The sequence below is a fragment of the Trichechus manatus genome, unplaced genomic scaffold, assembly GCF_000243295.1.
Source record: "Trichechus manatus latirostris isolate Lorelei unplaced genomic scaffold, TriManLat1.0 scaffold00112, whole genome shotgun sequence".
NCBI classification, from domain to species: domain Eukaryota; kingdom Metazoa; phylum Chordata; class Mammalia; order Sirenia; family Trichechidae; genus Trichechus; species Trichechus manatus.
The window spans coordinates 5,690,482-5,713,384 of record NW_004444048.1 but is presented as its reverse complement, the minus strand read 5'-3'; the positions used below and the strand labels follow the sequence as shown (position 1 = coordinate 5,713,384).

At 37.9% G+C, this 22,903-nt stretch overlaps 1 protein-coding gene across 1 annotated transcript in view; it reads right to left on the bottom strand.

The window, feature by feature from the left end:
• The window catches only part of PPFIBP1 (PPFIA binding protein 1), a 69,796-nt gene that overhangs the window by 32,178 nt on the left and 14,715 nt on the right, over positions 1-22,903 (bottom strand). Inside the window, exons 3-9 of the mRNA XM_023738054.1 lie at positions 20,236-20,322; positions 18,969-19,082; positions 17,539-17,670; positions 10,351-10,443; positions 9,930-10,022; positions 8,405-8,519; positions 3,627-3,688 (exon numbers count right to left, since the gene is read on the bottom strand). Coding sequence (XP_023593822.1) covers positions 3,627-3,688; positions 8,405-8,519; positions 9,930-10,022; positions 10,351-10,443; positions 17,539-17,670; positions 18,969-19,082; positions 20,236-20,322 — 696 coding nt within the window. The remainder of the gene's footprint in view (positions 1-3,626; positions 3,689-8,404; positions 8,520-9,929; positions 10,023-10,350; positions 10,444-17,538; positions 17,671-18,968; positions 19,083-20,235; positions 20,323-22,903) is intronic.

Sequence of the window (22,903 nt, the reverse complement as noted above, 5' to 3'; positions counted from 1 at the left end):
CCATCCCTGATTCCCCATGTCCACTCAACCAGCTCCTAACCCTCTCTGCCTTCCCACCTCACCTCCGGACAGAAGCTGCCCGTTTAGTCTCTTGTATCTACTTGAACTAAGAGGCACACTCCTCACGAGTATCACTTTATGTCCCACAGTCCAGTCCAATCCCTGTCTGAAGAGTTGGCCTCAGAAACTGTTTTAGTTCTGGACTGATAGAGAATCTAGGGGCCATGCTTTCCAGGGTACCTCCAGTCTCTGTCAGACAGTTAAGTCTGGTCTTCTTACTAGAATTTGAGTTCTGCACCCCACCTTTCCGCTGCTCCATCAGGGACTCTCTGTTGTGTTTCCTGTCAGGGCGAAGACCTTTAAATATTGTCAACTCCTAAATTTCTCTAAAATCTCTTTCCTCCTTGCTACTTCACTGTCATTGTCTTATTTCAAGCCCTCTTCATTTCTCACCTAGACTATTAAAGAAAAACCCAAAAACAAAAAACCAATGCTGCCAAGTTGATTGCGACTCATGGTGACCCCATGTGTTACACAGCATAACTGCTCCATAGGGTTTTTTCTTGGTTGTAATCTTTATAGAAGCAAATCGCCAAGTCTTTCTTCTGTGGTGCCACTGGCTGGGTTTGAACCACCAACCTTTAGGTTAGTAGTTAGGCTCAAACCATTTGAGCCATCCATGGAAATTTAGACTATTTTAACGGCCTCTTAATCCTTCTACATGTCTTCACTCTCCGTCCTTCACTCCTGCCTCATTCTGCCACTAGAGTTAGGCTTTCTAAAATGTCAGTTTTAGAGTATGGCCCCCAGACACCCTTTTAGCTCAGTGGTGAAGTCATCTCTGAGGTTCACTGTTCAGCCTGAGAGTGGACAGCCCCATAAAACCAAACGGGACTAATGAGGTACAGCAGTACAGGGACAAGGGACAGAAGGCAGAAGCGGACAAGGAAGCTGGTGATAGGGAACCCAAGGTTGAGTCAGGACAGTGTTGATGTGTTGTGTGGTTGTTAACCATTGTCATAGGGCAACATGTGTACTAACTGTTAAATGAGAAACTATTTTGTTCTGTAAGCCTTCATTTAAAGTGAGAATAGCAGCACAATTGGAAGAGCGTAGTCAGTGTCACTGAACTGTGCATGTAGAAATTTTTGAAATGGTGTATCTTTGGCTATGTATATTTTCACCCAAAAAAAAAAAGGTCAAGAAGGGAGAGGATTGACATGTTGTGGGGTTGTTAACCAATGTCATAAAACAATATGTGTACTACTGTTTCATGAGAAACTATTTGTTCTGTAAGCCTTCACCTGAAGTATAATTAAAAAAAAAAAAAGTCGTAAAATGTCAATTTAATTATATCACTGCCAAAGGACTACAAGCTAAGACCCCAAATCATTAGCCTAGCATATAAGGTTTCCCACCGTCTGACTGCAGCTCTCTTGTTAGCCTCACACACTCCCACCACCTACATCTCACACTCCAGCACTTTTCCAGTATGCACTGGGCTGTTTCAAGCCTTGGTTTTGAGACATGTTTTGGCTCATGGGACTCTGCCTAGAAGCCCTCATTTTCCTGATGAACAATTCCCGCTCTTTCTCAGAATTTGCTCAATATCCCCTTTGAAGCCTGGAAGCTCCAAGGAAGTCATGCCACTCTTGGTGCTGCTTGAGGAGAGAAATTAAAGCACAATAAATTTCAGTGATTCTTCAAAAAAGAAAAACTATGGTGGAAGCTTGATAATTACTTTTCTTTATATCCAAATGAGAGAAAGACTAGCAAAAAAAAAAAAAAAATCCATGCACAAAGTGTGGGTGGAGGACAGGGGTAAAGAGACAATGAGTTTATTTCTATGGAATAAAGAGCAACTAAAGAGAATGAAAGGCAGAAAAAAAAAAAAAGGGAGACAAGAAAGACATACTAGGCAAGAATTGGAAAAAGAAACTTATGATGAGAGAAACAGATCAAGCCAAAGTTCTTTGGTATTTTGTTGTCTTTTACTTCCTTGAAATTACCCTTTTCTTGGGAAAATGCCCCCTTGTTCTAATCTTTTTTTCTTTTCTTTTTTTTAAATATTTTTTTAAATTGTGCTTTAGTTTCTCATTAAACAATTAATACACATATTGTTTTGTGACATTAGTTGCCAACCCCACAACGTGTCAATCTTCTCACCTTCTCAACCCTGGGTTCCCCATTACCAGCTTTCCTGTCCCCTCCTGCCTTCTTGTCCTTGCCTCTGGGCTGGTATGCACTTTTAATCTTATTTTGTTTTATGGGCTTGTCTAATCTTCGGCTGAAGGGTGAACCTCAGGAGTGACTTCAGCACTGAGTTAAAAGGGTATCGGGGGCCATACTCTCAGGGTTTCTCCAGTCTCTGTCAGACCAGTAAGTCTGGTCTTTTTTGTGAATCAGAATTTTGGTCTACATTTTTCTTCAGCTCTGACTGGGATCCTCTATTGTGATCCCTATCAGAGCAGTCGGTGGTGGTAGCTGGGTACTATCTAGTTGTGCTAGGCTCAGTCTGGTGGAGGCTGTGGTAGTCGTGGTCCTTAGTCCTTTGGACTAATCTTTCCCTTGTGTCTTTGGTTTTCTTCATTCTCCCTTGCTCCAGGTGAGGTGAGACCAGTGGAGTATCTTAGATGGCCGCTCACAAGCTTTTAAGACCCCAGATGCTACTCACCAAAGTAGAATGTAGAACATTATCTTTATAAACTACGTTATGTCAATTGAGCTACATGTCCCCCAAGACCATGGTCCCCGGTCCTCAGCCCAGTAATTTGGTCCCTCAGGGACTTTGCATGTGTCTATGAAGCTTCCATAACACTTGTTCTGTTCTTTTTTTTTTTTTAACTGTACTTTAGATAAAGGTTTATATAGCAAACTAGTTTCTTCTACTCTTAAAGGGACACAAGGAGAGAGCAGTTCTGAGGCCATGAGCTGCCTAGGCAGGAAAACCACGAAGAAACATATTGCCTTAGTATAGGGTAACACACTGCTCTTAGCCGGATGAAACACCAGATGTGGGTGAGGAGAACCAGCCGGGGGAAGAAGAGCCCTGAAGACGTGGCATCAGGCCAGTATAGTTAAAACAAAGCCTAGGCTCGTTCTTAATTGCATGGTACCCTGCTTCTGTTTTCTAGTATCTCACCTTTCAGTACAGCAGAGACAAACCCAGATGTAAAAGAAGCCAGGAGTGTGAAGGAAATAATATGTACATGAAGAAGAAAAACGACAAGACCATGAAGCTGAAGTTGTCATGGGCTCTCTCTTTCAGAGTTCATGCGTTAGCCCGGAATTCCCAGTGACACAGAAAGGATACTATGGAAGATATTTTTTCTGTCATTAGTCACCTGAATTACAGAACTGATCTGATGGATTAAACATTTTCTGAATTCATGAGTGGGACGGGGATGGTTTCTCAGGTAAGAGGTGGGGCCAGTGCTGTTGGTCCCCATTTCCTGTGCATGCAGCTACAATCACAACTGCCTTCACTGAGATGTACACATTTGGGCAGGGAGGGAGAATATAAGTAGTGTTTTGGGTATGTTCTTTCAAATTGGGATACCTTAAGAAAATACTTTGAATGAACAAAATTGTGTTACAAAACATCCAAATAAAATTTTATTTGATACCTTTTCTTCATTTGCTGCCATCAAAGACTCCATAGCTTTTTTCATTTTTTGTACTTCAATATCTGAAAAGAACACAACATCAAATCAGAAGTCAGTTAACATGTGTGACTATAACAAGAAGTTACTTACTCTTCAGACTGAAATGTTTTCAGGTAAAGATGTTAATAACTTGTTTTTTAAAAAAGGGGGGAAGCATATTTAACACACATACTCTTCTAGGTAAAATTTGAAAAATAAGCACCTTCTACCTCACCTAAACAGTTGCCATTCCAGAAAGAAAACAACAAGGGTATGGAGAGCTAACTACCCTCTCTGAGCAACAACAACATCCTCATGAGAACACTGAAGATGAAATTTGAGTGCTGTAACAACAAAACCATGAAGTTTTCAAAAAAAAAGAACCTATAAAGCAGTGGATGAAAGCAATGAACAGTGTACATAATGACAAAAGCAGAGAGAATGATATTTAGTTGTAACCAAGCTGGAGGCACAAATGGCAAAGCCTGACGGAGTGTGACCTTTACAAGAGTAGTCATGCTAAGAAGTTGGTGGGAGGCTCCGTAAAGAAGGACAATAAGTACTTTGCTTCATCTATAAACTTCATTTCCAATACTATGTTTAAAAAGATTTTAAGACCTAAAAGCCAAAGATAGCTGAATGTGATTTTCGTTAAAATTTAGAGTTCAAATACAAAAGCATGTTACTTTAATAATAAAAAATAAATATTCTAAAGATTATAAGAGTTACCCCAAAATGAAACCACAAATTAAGAATTAAAACTGAGAACAAAAAATCTGCTAAAGTTGCTTGCTTCCGAGGAAAAAAAAAAATACTACTTAAGATAATTTGGTGTATCATTCAGCACTGACATAACATTTTCCACTAAGGTGTATTCTTTAGGAATACCCCTCCCCCCACCGCCCACCCCTTTAAGGTAAATTCCCTTGATTGAAGGATTCCATGTCTGGGGGCAAGATCCCATGAAGGATTTATCTTTATGTTTCATTAAATAACTCAGGCTTCATTAATCAGCCTGGAAATGATCTTTTTTATAACACCAAAAGGGCATAGGGTATATTCAGGGAAATAAGCATCTATTGTCCTGATGCCATCGAGTCGTTTCCAACTCATAGTGACCCTACAGGACAGAGTAGAACTGCCCTATGGGGTTTCCAAGGCTGTAAATCTTTATGGAAGCAGACTGACACATCTTCCTCTCGTGGAGCAGCTGGTGGGTTTGAACCGCCAATCTTTCGATTAGCAGCTGAGTGCTTAACCACTGCACCACCAGTGTTCCTTTTTAGCATCTATTGTAGATTTCAGCAAACTGGAATTAAAACACTGAAAAGCAAAAGCCAAGTTCAAACTGATCTTTCAATACTGGTAAACCTTAGGAATGGTGGGTTTTCATAAGAGGATAAATGGCTATTTTCTCTTCTGACCCTGGACCTCCTGGACCACAGCGAAAACGTTTTCTCATCTCCCCCACTTTGAGTGCCCTGTTGCATTCTGTGGAGCAAAAGGGTTGAATCAGGCAAAATCTGTGTAACAGTCTTTTACTCCTGGTTTTTATTGTGTCTTTGCTCACCCTCTGTTTTATATACTCTGAAGAAATGGAGGGCTTATCGATGAAGCAACTTTACGTCTTTGGTGAGAGAAATGTTTTAAAACACATGCAGAGAGCAGTCCAAGTAGTAATTTTGATGAACGTAAAGGCTGATGGAAAGACACCAAAAACCTTACTTTTTTCTTTGAGCTTCTTTTTAAAATTTTCATCTGTGCAGGAAAACCCATCGAATTGGAAGTTAGCATACATTACAACAAGAAATAATATTTTAAAAGCACTATTATTTAGTCTCCATTTACTTATAATAAAGGGACTCTAATATCATTAGGACTGAAATGTAAGCACCATTTTGAGGCTTTAGGACTGGTACTACAACAAATAATGCTCTGTGTGAGGCTAGGAAGAGAATCCTACATAATTAATCATTAGACCTGAATTCTAGTACCACCTCTGTGACTTCATCTTTCTGAACACTGATTTTCTTGTATTAAAATTAGGCCTGTGTTGTACAGGCAGTCACCGGGTTACCAATGATGGACTTACAGACAACTTGTACTTAAGAACGGACTGCCATAAAGCCTATTATATTAAAATTTTGAATTAAATACAAATAATGGTTCATAATAACAAATGAAAAATACTACTTTGTGACACTTACGAAAACATTGTGTGGTTTGGCAGCTTTCTTAAAGTGTTTTACATGCATAAACCAAACCTGTTGCCCTTGGGTCAATCCCGACTCATAGCGACCCTACAGGTGAAAGTACAACTGGCCCATAGGGTTTCCAAAGAGCAAACAGTGGATTCAAACAGCCAACCATTTTGGTTAGCAGCGGGCTCTTAACCACTGTGCCACCAGGTCTCCTTTATTTGCAGAGGAAGGTAAAATATATACTATATACTAAGACAAACATTTGACTGACTGACGATAAATAAGAGCCATATGTACCTGTTCTGATTTATCTACAAATTTGACTTAAGACGGATTAGGAACAGATCCATTCATAACCCGGGCATTGCCTATACGAGCACTTTTTATACTATATTTGATGAAAAACTAGTCGTTGCTGTTTTGTTTTTTACATTTCCATCACACTATATTTGGTGAAACCCATGATTATTGTTTTGGCTTTTTTACATTTGTTACACTATATTTGGTGAAAACCCAGTATTTTTTTTTTAAAATTCCTGTCACAGTCTGACACATGATCCTCCTGCATGTGACTAGTACACAGCTTATGCTACACTCAGTTCACCACTCAAGTTCAACAATACTGAGCTGGTCTATCTTTTCAGTGAGATGAGGACACTGACCATGCAGTTAGCTGCTATGACAATATCGGATTTCCACGAAGCTTCTAAACACTTGCTCTTAAACCCTCGTGCATAACAACAAACAGTTCACAGACTGGAACCCAGTCCTCGGACCAGACTCTGGGTAGCACTACTCCAATATATCCTCTAGCCTACAAGTCCTATGATTCTATTTTATTCTTAGAACCCTAAAAATATGACCTGCTTCTGAATGTCCTTTAAGAACACACAATTCTACATCTGCCAAAATATAGGGGAAGAATTCCTGTCTCTCAGTGAATTGAGTTTTCTGATTAATAGGGAGTTGTGATACCCACAGATATATAACATCCTCGTATTCTTGAATCAAGACAGACTTTAGAGGTAATTTAATTCAAGTCCTTCATTATACAGATAACGTTACTAATTTTCACATAATAAAAATGTATCAAAGCTACACTAAATGGAATTTGTTCTGTTTTGGATGAGTCATAAGTTTCTTTGGTATCTTATAGTGTCACAGTCACCAAACATTTATAATCACAAAGAAAGACTGAATTCTACCCAGTATTGTCAGATGTTATGTGCATTATATTTCCAAATGTAATTTATAAAACACATTTCATTCAAGTTATTTTTTATTAAATATAACCTACTTTGTTAGAAATTACAGTTGATATAATATTCAAAACAAGTCTCCTCAATTATGAAAAATGTTCTGGATACATTTCATATATTTTTCTGAAAATCAAATTAGCCTATTTTTGCTTTCTAAAAGGTTGAGGGCTCAACTTATGGTAAGAAATTTTTTTTAAATTTATTTTGGAAAATCAGTATTTTATTTTTTATTGTACTTTAGATGAAGGTTTACAGAACAAAGAGTTTCTCATTAAACAGTACCCATATTGTTTTCCAACAATGGTTGACAACCCCATGACATGTCAACACTCTCCCTTCCTGACCTTTGGTTCCCTATTACCAGCTTTCCTGTGCCCTCCTGCCTTTTAGTCCTTGTCCCTGGGCTGTTTGTTTTATGGGGCTGTCTAATCTTTGGCTGAAGGGTGAACCTCGGGAGTGACTTCATTAGTCAGCTAAAAGGGTGTTCAAGGGACATAATCTCAGGGTTTCTCCAGTCTCTGTCAGGCCAGTAAGTCTGGTCTTTTTTGTAAGTTAGAATTCTGTTCTACATTTTTCTCCAGCTCTGTCCAGGACCCTCTATTGTGATTCGTGTTAGAGCAGTCAGTGGTGGTAGCTGGGCACCATCTAGTTCTACTGGACTCAGTGTGGTGGAGGCCGTGGTAGTTGTGGTCCATTAGTCCTTTGGACTAATCCTTCCCTTATAGCTTGTTTTCTTCATTCTCCATCACTCCCGAAGCGGTAAGACCAGTGGGGTATCTTAGATGGCTGTTCACAGGCTTTTAAGACCCCAGACGCTACTCAGTATGGTAAGAAATTTTTACTGATTTTCCAAAGATATACAGCCATGTACACTTATGAGCCGTCTCTCATAAGGGCAGGATAGGTTTCTGAATTTCTAATTTTGTATTGTCTCAAGTTCAGTTCAGAAGGGAACAACCTTGAGGCACAGTAGCGACTCTTTACAGTTCTTTTTGACATTCCTGGTATTGCCATTAGGACAGGCACACTCTAATGATGAAAAGTTACAATTTAGTAATCTAAAATGAATACTTAAAAAAGTACAGACTTGTCCTTCTCCAGCTGCTGACGGGGAAGTTAATGGACTGCCAATCACAGTAAATAGTCTCAGAGGATTCCCCGTGGACCTGGGTCTAGACGGCTTCTGTTACCCTTCTCTTTCTTTGATGCTAAATTGCACATCCATTAACATTGGATTATTTTCTATATCTCCAAGGATTTAAAAAAAATGAGATAGCAAATATTAAATAAATACTCTTACCTCTATCAAGAATTTCGATCCCTTCCCCTTTCATCTTGCAAACCAATTTTTCTTGTAGCCTTTTTACTTCAGATTCCTTCTCTGACAGTTGTTCTTTCAGAGATGCCAGTTCATCCTACAAATTATAAATTCACTTTAAAATAGTACTTTACAACTAAAAGGGGATTTTCAGAGAGCATATTAGCTCATTTAAATCAATTATCAGTTTTTAATGAATGAAACAAAAACTACAAGAATTTAGACACACACTTCAGAAGTCAGACAGTGGCAATGATAAGCGGGAAGCGAGACAATGAAAGTTCAACTTATAATAATTATAATTCTTACAAGTTTCTTTGTGACCAAATTAAAAAAAAAAAACAACCTCTTAAAGTATAATTGGGACTAAGATAGCTCTAAGATTTGAATATTATGATAAATGGAAAACCTGATAAAGTTAATTAAGGAAGATAAGCAAATTAAATGTTCAGTGTCATAAAAGCAAGATAAAATGCAAATTGGAGTATCTGTCAATACTTGTCTGACATTTATTTAGCATTTCAAGATGGCACTCATGTTCCCTGGAGAAGCATAGAGCTTAATTAGTGGGTACGTTAGCAGGTCAGCAACAACTTTAGCCAAATCATGGGACTAAATAATCTACTCTCATTACGAAAATAAAAGAATAAACTCTCCTCCAACAATGGAAAAAATATATTTAGAAAGCAGATATTTAAGTTCTATGTCAACTTTTTTTTAACCATGTAACAGTTAAAGATTCCATGTTCAATGTTTTATCTATTTACTAATGTTTTAGTGTTCAGTTTCATTTTGGTAAAGAATTTCTAGTTAGCTTTTGCAAATTTAAGCTGTGCAGGCTGTAATTAATACAAAAAATGGAGCTATGCAATGCCAATAAATGCAGGTTTATATTCAACAACACACTTTATTTTTAGAGTCTAAAGATATTTATCAATTTTAGTAGTATGAGAAGATGTAGCTCTCCAATGAAGCTAGGAAGCTGGTCCTATAGTTTTCACTTACTTTCAGGCTAAGAGTGGACGCCAAGTATAAGACATTTGCACTAGCACTGGCAAGAAGTGCAGCCGTGTTCTCACTGGGCTGCCTCTAAGCAGTGACTTCTGTTCACTGCATGATAGAGTTAACTGCTGTATACATCTACCTTCAAGAAAGTCCTGAAGGAGGGAAGCACTCTTTACTGTTGATAGAAAACAGAATTCTTTCATAGGTGAACTTCTACAATTATTTCACCATGGTTGGGTCTCCTACTATCTAAGATAGTTAGGTGTAATTTATAAACTCTTACTTTTATTTTACCTGTTTATTATTTTTCACTAATTATTTCATACATTTCTGAAAACCTCAGTAGCGATCACATTGTCCCTACAACTGGCTTTAAACCAATTTTGAATAAATAACACACATACAAAATGAATGCCCATGCTACTGAAAACACCGTCACAGCAAAACAACACAAGATAAAAAGCAACAGGCCACAAGCCCCATCACCCATGGTCTACTACACCTTCAGTGACTCCCATTTTTGTTCCATCCGCTGCTTTTCATACTGCATCTGACCCACCTTGATTTTCATGCTAGAAAGTTTGGCCATTAAAGACTGGTAGAGAGACAGAGGAGAGAAAGAAAACTACAGGTAGAAAAAGATAAGCTAAATAACCAAGAAAATAGTTTTAGTTTATAAAGGAGGTTAGATAATTCAGACAAATGACAGGTTATGCTCTGTCAGATGAGTTAAGCCCTGGTTTTTATTCAGAACTGTAGCATTGATGTTCAAGAAGGTTTCCAGCTTGGGGAAACACTTCATTCACTTGTACAGTATGTTCTTTAGCATATATCAAGTAGAAAATAGATTTCATGTATATTACTGATCATAGAGAAATAGGGAGGACACTTGTTTAAAAATTTTTACCAGTGGGAAAACTTACTTTGGTTGATTTAAGCTTTTTTTCATACTGAAGTCTTTCACTGTCCATTTCACTGACTCTTAACCTCAGATCACTGATCTCCTGCATTAGCCCCTGTCCAAAAGGAAAACAAGGAAATACACTAAGACAATAGATAATCCAGTTGCCGTCAAGTCAATTCCAACTCATGCCGATCCCGTGTGTGTCAGAGTAGAACTGTGTTCCATAGAGTTTTCAATGGCTGATTCTTTGGAAGTAGACTGCCAGGCCTTTCTTCTGAGGCACCTCTGGGTGGATTCGAGCCACCAACCTTTCAGTTAGTGGCCAAGTCTGTAACCATTTGCGCCACCCATAGCAGCCTGGAAATCTTAAGAAGTTGACAGCTTCTAGGGCTAAGGTTGCATTAATCATATCAGATAAATGGAAATAAATATACCTCCTTGTTAATCAAAGCATCTCTCCATTTAAAAACATTGCTTTAAATTCCCAATGCCTCTGCTCTACAGTGATGGAATAATGAAAACCAAAAAAAAAAGAAGAGTATATTATGAAGAAAAGTAGCTAATCACTTGCTCTCATTTGTCAGATATTTATAGACTAAAAATGACTTTATGAATTCTGTCTTTTAAAATAAACCACAGAAATTTTCTTTAGTAAAGGCATTTACCTTCATTGCTTCTTTAGCGATATATGAATAGTTATTTAAAAAAATTTTTTTTAATAATTTCTTCCTCTATCTACGAAAACAGAGATTGTTCAACCCAATCTGGGAAAAGGGAATGAAATTTAAGTCCTTACAATCAGGGATTCTCAGCTTGAGCTGGATGAGGGCCCTGTAGTTTACAAATACATATTCAGTATCATAATACAATTTTATATTTGGAAGATAAAAATAAAAGCAATCTTAATATCTTTATAATACAGTGTAATTGGACAACTTTTCTACCACCACTTAAAATTTTAATTTGTTGTTTAAAATGATTAAATATTTTGAAAAATAGTGGTATATTTTTGTCTAGAGCCCAGAGAATAGAAAAAGGAAATTATAATGCTACACAATACCAACTTCTCCAAAAGAGAAGCTCAAGTACTCTGTGAAGGAGATGATTTCTTTTACTATAAGCCATGAAGGCCCACCCCTTCAATGGTTAATGTGTTTATGTTCTTTGTTTTACAACAAGACAAATCTATAGACTACAGAACAGAATTATGCAAGAATGTTATTTAAAAAAAATAGAACAATCTTATAAGAAATCAAACTGTTAACTAGGGATTATTCTAAATTTCCTAGTGGGATGATACAAGCTCACAAAGGCTAGGAAAAGTGATACTCTTCCCAGATGAATATCCATATGCATTGAAATTGTGGTCTCTTGTAAAATGGCGAAAAATATTAATTCTTACTTAGCATTATTATATAATAATTGCTTATTAATAATCACTCAATGTAATTACAAAAGGGAACCAGAGAGGTTAATCTGTAAATGACAGCAGCTTCAGAACAATAAAAGAGGGAATAAACGGTGTAGGTATAGAACCTTCTAATGGAGAGGAAGACAAGGCGATACCAAGTAATAATAGACTGGTTCAAATCTAGGAAGATAAGGGTAAATTCCAAGGTAACCACAAAGAAAGTTAACAAACCTACTCATCAAAATAAAGAAGAAAAACATAAAGTCTCAGTAAAAATAAAACCTACAAAAACAGAGGAAATGAAAAAAAAAAATCCACAAACAAAAGGAACTCAGCACAGGAGAGTAAGAGGAACAAAGAAAACATCAGCACCACAAAAAGAAGCACCACAAAATGCAATCCCACTCCTAGGAGTATATCCTAGAGAAATAAGAGCCGTCATACAAATAGATATATGCACACCCATATTCATTGCAGCACTGTTCACAATAGCAAAAAGATGGAAACAACTAGACGCCCATCAACAGATGAATGGATAAACAAACTATGGCACATACACACAGTGGAGTATTATGCAAAGATAAAGAACAATGATGAATCTGTGAAGCATCTCATAACATGGATGAAAATGGAGGACATTATGCTGAGTGAAATAAGTCAATCACAAAAGGACAAATATTGTATGAGACCTCTACTGTAAAAACTCATGTAAAAGTTTACCCACAAAAAGAAACAATCTTTGTTGGTTACAAGGGACGGGGGGGTAGGCGGGGAATCAAACAGACAATAGATAAGTGGTAACTTTGGGAAGGGTTTGACTACACAATACTGAGGAAGCCAGTACAACTTGTACATGGAAGCTCCACAGACACTTCCAAACTCCCTGAGGGACTGAATTGCTGGGCTGTGGAGACCGTGGTCTCGGGGAACATCTAGCTCAATTGGCATAACACAGTTTATAAAGACAATGTTCTACATTCTACCTTGGTGAGTAGCATCTGGGGTCTTAAAAGCCTGTAAGCAGCCATCTAAGATACTCCACTGGTCTCACTCCTTCAGGAGCAAGGGAGAATGAAGAGAATAAGATACAAGGAAAAGATTAGTCCAAAGGACTAATGGACCACAGCTACCACGGCTTCCACCAGACTGAGTCCAGTACAGCTGGATGGTGGCCGGCTACCACCACTGACTGCTCTGACCAGATCACAACAGAAGGTCCTGGACAGAGCTGGAAAAGGATGTAGAACAAAATTTTTAACTCACAATAAAAAGACCAGATTTACTGGCCTGACAGACTAGATAAACCCTGAGAGTATGGCCCCCAGACACCCTTTTAGCTCAGTGGTGAAATCACTCCCGAAGTTCACCATTCAGCCAGGGACTGGACAGCCTCATAAAACAAAACAGAACTAATGAGGCCCAGCAGTCCAGGGACAAGGACTCGAAGGCAGGAGGGGACAGGAAAGCTGGTGATAGGGAACCCAAGGTTGAGGAGGGACAGTGTTGACATATTGTGGGGTTGTTAACCATTGTCATAGGGCAATATGTATACTGTTTAATGAGAAACTGTTTGTTCTACAAATCTTCATCTAAGGTACAAAAAGAAAAAAAAAAAAAAGAATTATCTATGTGAGATCAAATTGACAACAGCAACTCAAAAGGTTTGATGGCAAACCTAGGGGGCAGTGAGTTGAAGATAATGGTGATGGAATAATTTGGAAAAGGATAGTGAGAATAGCAGCACAACCGGAAGAATGTAATCGATGTCACTGAATTGTACATGTAGAAACTTTCGAAATGGTATAACATTGGCTATGTATATTTTCACCAAAAAAAAAAAAAGGTCCTCCAAGGTGGAGAAGGGAGAGTGTTGACAAGTCGTGGGGTTGTTAACCAATGTCATAAAACGATATGTGTACTGACTGTTTAATGGGAAACTATTTGTTCTGTAAACCTTCATCTGAAGTACAATAAAAAAAAATTTAAAAAAAAATCACACAATGTTTCAAACAGAGTAAATCTATTTTCTCCTTTTTACATATAAGGCAGAGAACTCTTTGACATCATTCAATAACACTTAGTTGTGACGACAATTCAAGTTCAAGGAAAAAGTTCCAGTTTCTCCCATTCATTTAAACTAATTATTCTTGCATACTATGAGTCCTCAGTGATCTTCCTTTATCAATCCTGTCTTTTATACATACTTCTCGCTTTCTCACTGTTAAGAAACAACTTTCTTGTTTGGTAGTGTTGTATTGTACCACTTCCTTTAGAAATAGTGGCAATTTGCAGAGAAGAAACAATTGAAGAAGATGAAGTTATAAAATGGGATCATTTTTCTGTTAAAAAAAACAAACAAACTACCAATTATCTTTTGTGATAATACTTTCAACTGGAATTTATATCTCCAACCTGAAAGGAATCATAGGTTCCTATCATAACTCAAGCTGGAAAATCTGGAAATAGGCCCCTTAATGTGAATACTTTTAAAAATGGAATACAAGTTATTTCAACTACTTCTTAACAAAAGTGCAGTCCTTTTTAAAAAGAAAATCTCTGTTACCTTTCCCTTGCAGAACTCTCTGGGCTACTGTAACTCAGTTTTTGACGTCTGTGCTCTTGACCAGAAGGGGGCACTACTGAATGATGTTAACCACCTCCCAGCAGTAATTCCTAGGACAAGCAATCTTAAATCTTCCAACACTTAGATTTCCCCCACAATCTTTAGGAAATATCTCTACTTCTTCCCCACTCCAATATTTTCTTAGAAATTATTATCCAAATGATCTTAAATTCTAAGACAAAGTTAAAGGATGTTAGGTTCATGAAATAGCCAAGTACCTATTTACTCTTGTTAAGGGAAAAATAATAAGAAGAATAGGCATATTCATTTAGGTTTTAATTATTTACACATATAACATCGCAAAGTTTATTAAAAATCCTATAATCTGGGTATGTGTATATTACTTTTACCAAGAGTGTTGATATTTATTACAAAATTATCAGAGGTTGAGTTTATTGGACGTTTGACTATAAGGTAATTTTGCATAAAATTAAGAATGCATGGGTGAAGTAAGAAAGGACTTGTTAAAAAAAACTGTATACAAAACTTAAGAAGCCTCAGTGGCACAATGGTTAAGCACTCGGCTGCTAACAGAAAGGTCAGCAGTTTGATCTACCAGCTGCTCCAAGGCAGAAAGATGTGGCAGTCAGCTTCCACAAACATTACAGCTTTGGAAACCCTATGGGGCAGTTCTACTCCATCATATAGGGTCGCTATAAGTTGGAATTGACTCGACAGCAATGGGTTTGGCTTTTGGTATATAAAAAGCCGAAGGGACAAAAACATTGCTCCAAGGTCTTAAAAAAACCATAAAACAGTGCAATTTAATCCTAATGTTTGATTAACATGTTATACCCAAATTAAACTAACAGCAGTTGTGCACGTTAAGACTTCCCCTGAATTTTGCATATATAATGTAAAAGGTCACTTCTTGATCCCCATTTATTGTTAACTTCTTTCCCAGCAGTAGAACTAGCTCCACTGCCACGTTTTCCATCTGTTGACTGAGTTCTGTTATTGTTTACAGCAACTGTGTGGTCAGGGAATGACAGGAGGAAAATACTGGAACACATCATGAAAGAAAGCACAAAGGCAAGAATTTTAAAGAAATTAACTTTCTAAATACTATTTTAAAAGCCCCAATCCCAATCTAATGAGAAGTAAACAGCTGGCAAACAGCTTTAAGTTTCAAACATGAACCAAGTTAGAGATTTCCTTTTGCTACTGATGAAGCAAGACATATATACCAAGACTTTTTATTGTACTCAGATCTTTGACAGAAAACTTAATTTTGAAAACAGCAGTGGGATAAACATTATCATCTTCAGATCCATAAAGAACTTGCATACAGTGGATAATATATGTAAAGTACTTGGTATCATGATGGCATATAGTTGGCATGCAATAAATGTTTGAAATGAAGATCAAAAAACAAAACAAAACAAATTGGTTGCCATCAAGTCAATTCCGACTGATAGCGACCCTATAGGACAGAGTAGAACTGCCCCATAGGGTTTCCAAGGGCACCTGGTGGGTTCAAACTGCCAACCTTTTGGTTAGCAGCCAAACTCCTAACCACTACGCCACCACAGTTTCCGAAATGAAGACAGAGATGAAAAATTAATGATTTCCTCCTCTATCTCCTTCTTGGTACTCATTTTCTGACCCAGTGTGACACTCGTCCATACAGCCCCAACTGAGGAAACAAAATAGAGAAAAGGAGGGGAGAAGGCCTTCGGAGTGAGGGAATTTCTGCAGCTGTTTATATTTCATTTCAAATGATTAGATTTCAAATGGATACTGTCTCCCCCTCCACTAACAAAACAACAAACAAACCGGAAGACCTGGATTAACAATAAAATAAGAAGAAAAAAAATAAAGCTTATTTAGCCACTAAAATGAGTACTTCAAGTTGCAGAATCTATCCTGAATTTCACAAAAATATACTGAGTCTCCTATATTTGGAAAAATATAGGTTTTGTAATAGCCCCAAAGTAGAAGGCTAAATTAAATGACTTCTAAAAAGCACTGTGATTTTATGATTAGATAGAGTAAGCATATTCTCTATACATATAACAAATGCCCACTTATTATACAATAAATATCAGTGTAGCTAAATAATGCCTACTTGTAAAACAATGCACTTAAGCTTATTATTTACAAAATTAGGAAAACCAGCATGGATAGATGGCTGCATAGATAGTAGTTCCAAATATCCTAAAGTCAAAAGTGAAGAGGACTTGAAGCACTTGCTGATGAAGAGCAAAGACCATAGCCTTCAGTATGGATTACACTTCAACATATAGAAAACAAAAATCCTCACAACTGGACCAATAAGCAACATCATGATAAACGGAGAAAAGATTGAAGCTGTCAAGGATTTCATTTTACTTGGATCCACAATCAACACCCATGGAAGCAGCAGTCAGGAAATCAAACGACACATTGCATTGGGCAAATCTGCTGCAAAAGACCTCTTCAAACTGTTGAAAAGCAAAGATGTCATCTTGAAGACTAAAGTGCACTTCACCCAAGCCATGGTGTTTTCAATCGCCTCATATACATGTCAAAGCTGGACAGTGAATAAGGAAGACTGAAGAAGAATTGATGCCTTTTAATTGTGGTTTTGGCGGAGAATACTGAATACACCACGGACTGCCAAAAAAACAAACAAATCTGTCCTGGAAGAAGTACGACCAGAATGCTCCTTAGAAGCAAGGATGGCGAGACTATATCTCACATACTTCGGACATGTTATCAGGAGGGATCGATCAGTCCCTGGAGAAAGGACATCATTCTTGGTTAAGTAGAGGGTCAGCAAAAAAGAGGAAGACCCTCAACAAGATGGATTAACACAGTGGCTGCAACAACGGGCTCAAGCATAGCAAGGATTGTGAAGGACCAGGCAGTGTTTTGGTCTGTTGTACATAGGGTCGCTATGAGTCGGAATTAACTCAATGCCACCTAACAACAACAACGACGACGTCAAAAGTATTTCTAATGGTTAATGAAACGATTAATATTTCATATCAAAAGTCTCAAAATAAAAACTGCCATTAACATTTTCGTGATAAAAAGTCAACATAAATAAAGTTTATTAAAAAGAAGCATACATGTAGGTATAACTTAATTAACTGCTGTCCCTTCACACCTCCAAGGTATTTCAACTTTGCTCTATGAATGTGTGTGTGTGTGTGTGAAAGAGAGAGACAAAGAGAGATGGTGTCACTTACCTCAGTGTCTCTGAACCTGTCTTCATAATCCAATCTGTCCTTCTCTACAGCAGTAAGTTTTAACTTCAAGTTAGATATTTCAGCCATCAGGTCCAATTTCTGAGTTTCTAAAGATGTCCTGCTCAGAAGCTCCTATTGAGAATTTAATAGATAGAATCAAAAGTTTCATCATAACCAGTCACATGTGGATTTGTCTTATTTATGATTGCAAAGTAGCAACTATCAAGTAGTGGAGAGAATATATAATTACTAAATATACACACTTTAACAAAAATATTAACTTTAGTTACCCTCATTTGAACAGAACTAAACACATCTGTTTATCAGAGGAGACATACATGATGTAGATACACATACATACATAAATCCTGTATATTCTGAAGCTCAATGATGAAAACATTTATGATGATAATGATGATATTATGTTTGCTACGTGCCAGGCACTGTTCTGGCATATGTTAAGTGGTTTAATCCTCACAACAATCTTATAAAGTAGAAATTCTTATTACTCCTATTAAACAGATGAGGAAGCTGAGGAACAGAGAGTTAATAAGAACTTGCCAAAAGTCACGCCGCAAATAAACAGCAGAGCAGGGATTCAAATCTAGATAGTCTCACTATGGTTTGTACTCTTCTCATTATTGTTGTTAGCTCTTAGTTAGCCCTCAACTCATGGCAATTCCATGTGTTGCACAGTAGAACTGCTCGATAGAGTTTTCTTGGCTGTAATCTTTATGGAAACAGTTCACCAGGCTTTCTTCTGCAGAGCTACTGGGTGGTTTCAAACCACCAACCTTTACACTAGCAGCCGATCGCAAACTTCTTGTGCCAGCAGACTCCTTCATTATACTATCAAAAAACCAAACTACAAGCCTGTTGCTGTCAAGTGGATTCCGACTCATAGTGACCCTAAAGGATAGAGAAGAACTGCCCCATAGGGTTTCCAAGGAGCACCTGGTGGATTCAAACTGTAGACCTTTTGGTTAGTGGCTGCGCTCTTAACCACTACTCCACCAGGGTTTCCTCATTATATTATAAAGCCTCTCATATATGAGTAGCATATGTATGTGTGTATGTATGTACATTAACAGTTTTTTCCGAATAAAAAAAAGTCATATATGGTGATTATCTTTTTTCTTAAATATAAAATACATGGGCTTGTGGTTGAAAGAAAACCATATGAAAACAAAGAAAAAAATCAGATCACTCATAGCCCTATTAATATTTTATTCCACGTTCTAATTACATAAATACTTGATGTTGTGTGTATGTGTTTTGAGACACTGCTACTCTAGATTTCCACGTAAAATATGCCAGTCTAAATGAATCACAAACTTAACCACTCCATCAGAGCTAACACAGCATACAAATGTAGCACCTTAAATAGTGCAGCAGGAAAATCCCACCCCGGTGCCTGCTTGTCTACATACTTGCTGCAGCATTTCTTCTGTGGCATTCAACTTCTCTCTGTGCTCTTCAAGACAAAACTCCAAGTCTCGAATCTTCTCTCCTTGAGCCTCTACCTGGTCTGTTAACACGCTTACCTATATTTAGAACAGAATCCTGCAGTGAGTTAAAAAGAATTTTGGGTCCCATTGCATACTTTATTTCTTTAAATAGAACAAACATTGGAATAATCTAGCCACTCATTTGGTTGTAAGAAAAAAAATCTGACAATTAATGAGAAGGCAGCAGTCCTTCACATTCTTATTTATATGTTGCTTTTTCACCTAAAGGACTCCTTTTCAGTGTGTACACAAATTATCTTTTTTTGAAGGGAGGGCAGTATTGGAAGTTAAGAGAGGAAATGAAACTAGTGCTTGAAACAGAAATTATCAATGACTGTTCGAATCTGAGGAGCCCTGGTGGTGCTGTGGTTAAGCATTCAGCTGCTAACCAAAAGGTCAGCAGTTCAAATCCACCAGCCATGCCTTGGAAACTATATGGGGCAGTTCTACTCTGTCTTATAGGGTTGCTATGAGTTGGAATTGACTTGGTGGCAAGCGTGTAGTTTTTCTTTTGGTTCAAATTTGGAGCTTCAAGAAGAATAAAGAAAGAACCCCAGAGAACTCAAATCCCATCAGATCTTTTAAGATCACATTGTTTACAAGAATCTGCGCAAAGCTGTAACTCATCACACCCTACTAGTCCATGAGGAGCCATTGGGTTAGTTCTTTATCCTTGATATTTAGTGAAGATTACTGTGTTTTCCCCACAAAGATCATCAGTCTACTAGTTATAATCTAGTTCAAGTATCTCAAAATATCAAAATAAAAATATTTGTCAAAAATTTAAAACAGATCCTGAAATTCAGCCCATAAGCAGGACTTCACTCACAGTAGTGTTCTGTTTGGCCCATGGTATCATTTGAAAAATTGAAAAATTAAAAAATGTGTATGTATTTTTATAAAAACCTGATTTTCTAATATTAAAACATCAGATCAGATGACATTATACCTGTATTCAGAATAGTCCTTGAAGAACTGAGGCTGATTGGGGGCTGCTCCGTCTAGACTGGGTGTGTATACTCTCATTCTGCCACAGTCCCCACTGCTCCCTATTGTGTACAGATGGCCTACTGCATTTATTTCTGTTCGCAGTCTGGTTTCTGTAAGCTTCAGAATTTGCCACTCCTATTTAAAATAAAGTCCTTGTAAGTATGTTGGTAGGAAAGATCAACATTTAAAAGACACTTGCCTGAAGAACAAGGGATTCTTTATCATTTTCTAAACGTGCTAGCCTTTCTTGATATACATCTCCATTCCCAGGTAGGTGTCCATTTGTCTGAAAAAGAAAATAACATGGGTAAGGCTAACTCCCTTTAAAACTGATGTACTATGAGTAAATGATAATTGCATATGGTTTGAATCCAAGGAACCTGAACTGAACACAGCAGTCACTGCCATTAATAGGAAATATAAGAATGCAATTTGGTTCATTTACCTCAGATTAGACATTTAGGAATATTTTCAATAAACTAAACAACTTCTTATGAAGCAGAAAATCATGACCCAAGAGGAACAGTGGCTCTGATATTCTTCACTGACAGTGGATTCACATGCAAAGATATGCAAGTATGTGGCCAGGGTGCAATACTCCTATTTTCCCCAAATGCTTAGCACCACTACTTCACGGTGTGTGTGTAGGGGCAGGGGTGGGGGGGTATGGAGAAGGAGGGAGAGATGACCTGCCACATCCTTATCCCTCCTCCCTTCCCCAAAGTGCCACATTCAGAACTGTCAGTACCTGCCTTTAAATGGGAGACAGCAGGACACAGCTTGTCACAGGACAACGCTTCCCTACCTCTTTGAAGCCTTTCTCTCTTCCCCCAAAAGCATAAATACTCCAGTCCACAATGACTTCCCATGGAAGTACTGACTGGCTAGATTTCTCTCAACATTTTATCACTTTCAGTCTTGAATTCATTAACTTCTTGTGAGTTTGCTTGTTCATATAATGTTATGTTAAGCACCTGGGCAGCCTGTAAACTGGTATTGTCTTGCAACCTTGACAGCATCTCACCCAGTGCTCTGCACATACAGATGCTCACTCTTTCTTCTCTCCCTCTCGCCTCTCTGTTATCAAATTTCTGTATAGTTATGCATGGTATGGAGTCCCTGGGTGGTGAAAATGGTTAAGTGCTGGCTGTTAACTGAAAGGTTAGAGGTTCGTGTCCATCTGGAGATGCCTTAGGTGCAGTGGTTAAAAAGCTTGACTGTTAACCAGAAAGTCAGCAGTTTGAATCCACCAGTCACTCCTTGGAAACCCTACGGGGCAGTTTTAGTTCTACTCTGTCCTATAGGGTTGCTATGAATTGGAATCGACTAGATGGCGATGGGTTTGGATTGTTTTTTTTTTAAATCTCTGTCCAAAAACTTAGCCACTGAAAACCCCATGAAACACAGTTCTACCCCGACACACATTGGATCGCCATGGGCCAGAGTCAACTAGAAAGCAACTGATTGGTTATGCACAGTGTAAAGCCTGTTGCCATCAACTCAGTTCTAACTCATAGTGACCATATAGGACAGAATAGAAATGCCTCACAGGGTTTTCATGGAACGACTGGTGAGTCAAACTGCTGACCTTTTGGTTAGCAGCTGAGCTCTTAACCCCAGGGGGGTTAAGAGCCTCTTAACCAGGGCTCAAAGGAAGTATAAAATGGGAAAGGAAGTGCAGATTTTTTTCTCAGTTGTCCTATATATGCAAGTCTTTAAGAAGATACATGAAAAGGCCCACAGACAGCAGAAAACATAACAACATCATTTTGAAATACAGTACTATATGTGATGTGTCTCGTTATCTTATTTAAGTAGTTCATAACCATATAATATGTAATCCTAACAGAATTTCCTGACTCCTCATTCAAATACAACAGAAATAAAAGCCAGTTGGAGTTCAAAACAGTTAAATGGAGCCATCCAGAGTTCAACAGAAAAAGCAAATAACACCTTTAGATTTAGAACCAGAGAAAACACAAAATGTACATTCTTACTCCCCAGGGCACATCTGATGTGACATCTATTATTATTTATTTATTTTTTTTCAGAATTAACTCATATTATTGTTTTACCTTTCCAATTAATGCAGTGTCCAATATAAATTCTGAGAATAACAAAAGTTATATGTTGGCAGGAAAAAAAAAAATACGGGGCTTAATGAAAAAGAAAATTTCAGGATGTTTCTTTAAATAATTGAGATATATCTTCCCTGGACACATTTCCCAAGAGGCCACAAAAGAAGTAGAAGCTAATTCAGTAAGTGTGCAACGTGTATTTAAAGTAGATGAAATTTTTTGTTTGTTTATTGTTGTTGTTTAAGTGAAAGTTTACATTTCAAGTTAGTCTCTCATACAAAAATTTATACATACATTATGTGATCCTAATTGCTCTCCCTATACTGTGACAGCACACTCCTCCTTTCAATCCCTGATTTCCCATGTCCATTCAACCAACTCCTCACCCTCTCTGGCTTCTCATCTCACCTGCAGACAGAAGCTGCCCATTTAGTCTCATGTATCTACTTGAGCTGAGAAGCACACTCTTCACAAGTATCATTTTATGTCCCACAGTCCAGTCCAAACTTTGTCTGAAGAGTTGGCCTGGGGAATGGTTTTAGTTTTGGGTTGGCAGAAAGTCTGGGGGCCATGCCTTCTGGGCTTCCTCCAGTCTCAGTCAGACCATTAAGTCTGGTCTTTTTACTAGAATTTGAGTTCTGCACCCCACCTTTCTCCTGCTCCATCAGGAACTCTCTGTTGTGTTCCCTGTCAGGGCAGTCATTGGTGGTAGCCGGGCATCATCTAGTTCTTCTGGTCTCACGCTGATGGAGGCTCTGGCTTATGTGGTCCTTTCTGTCTCTTGGGTTA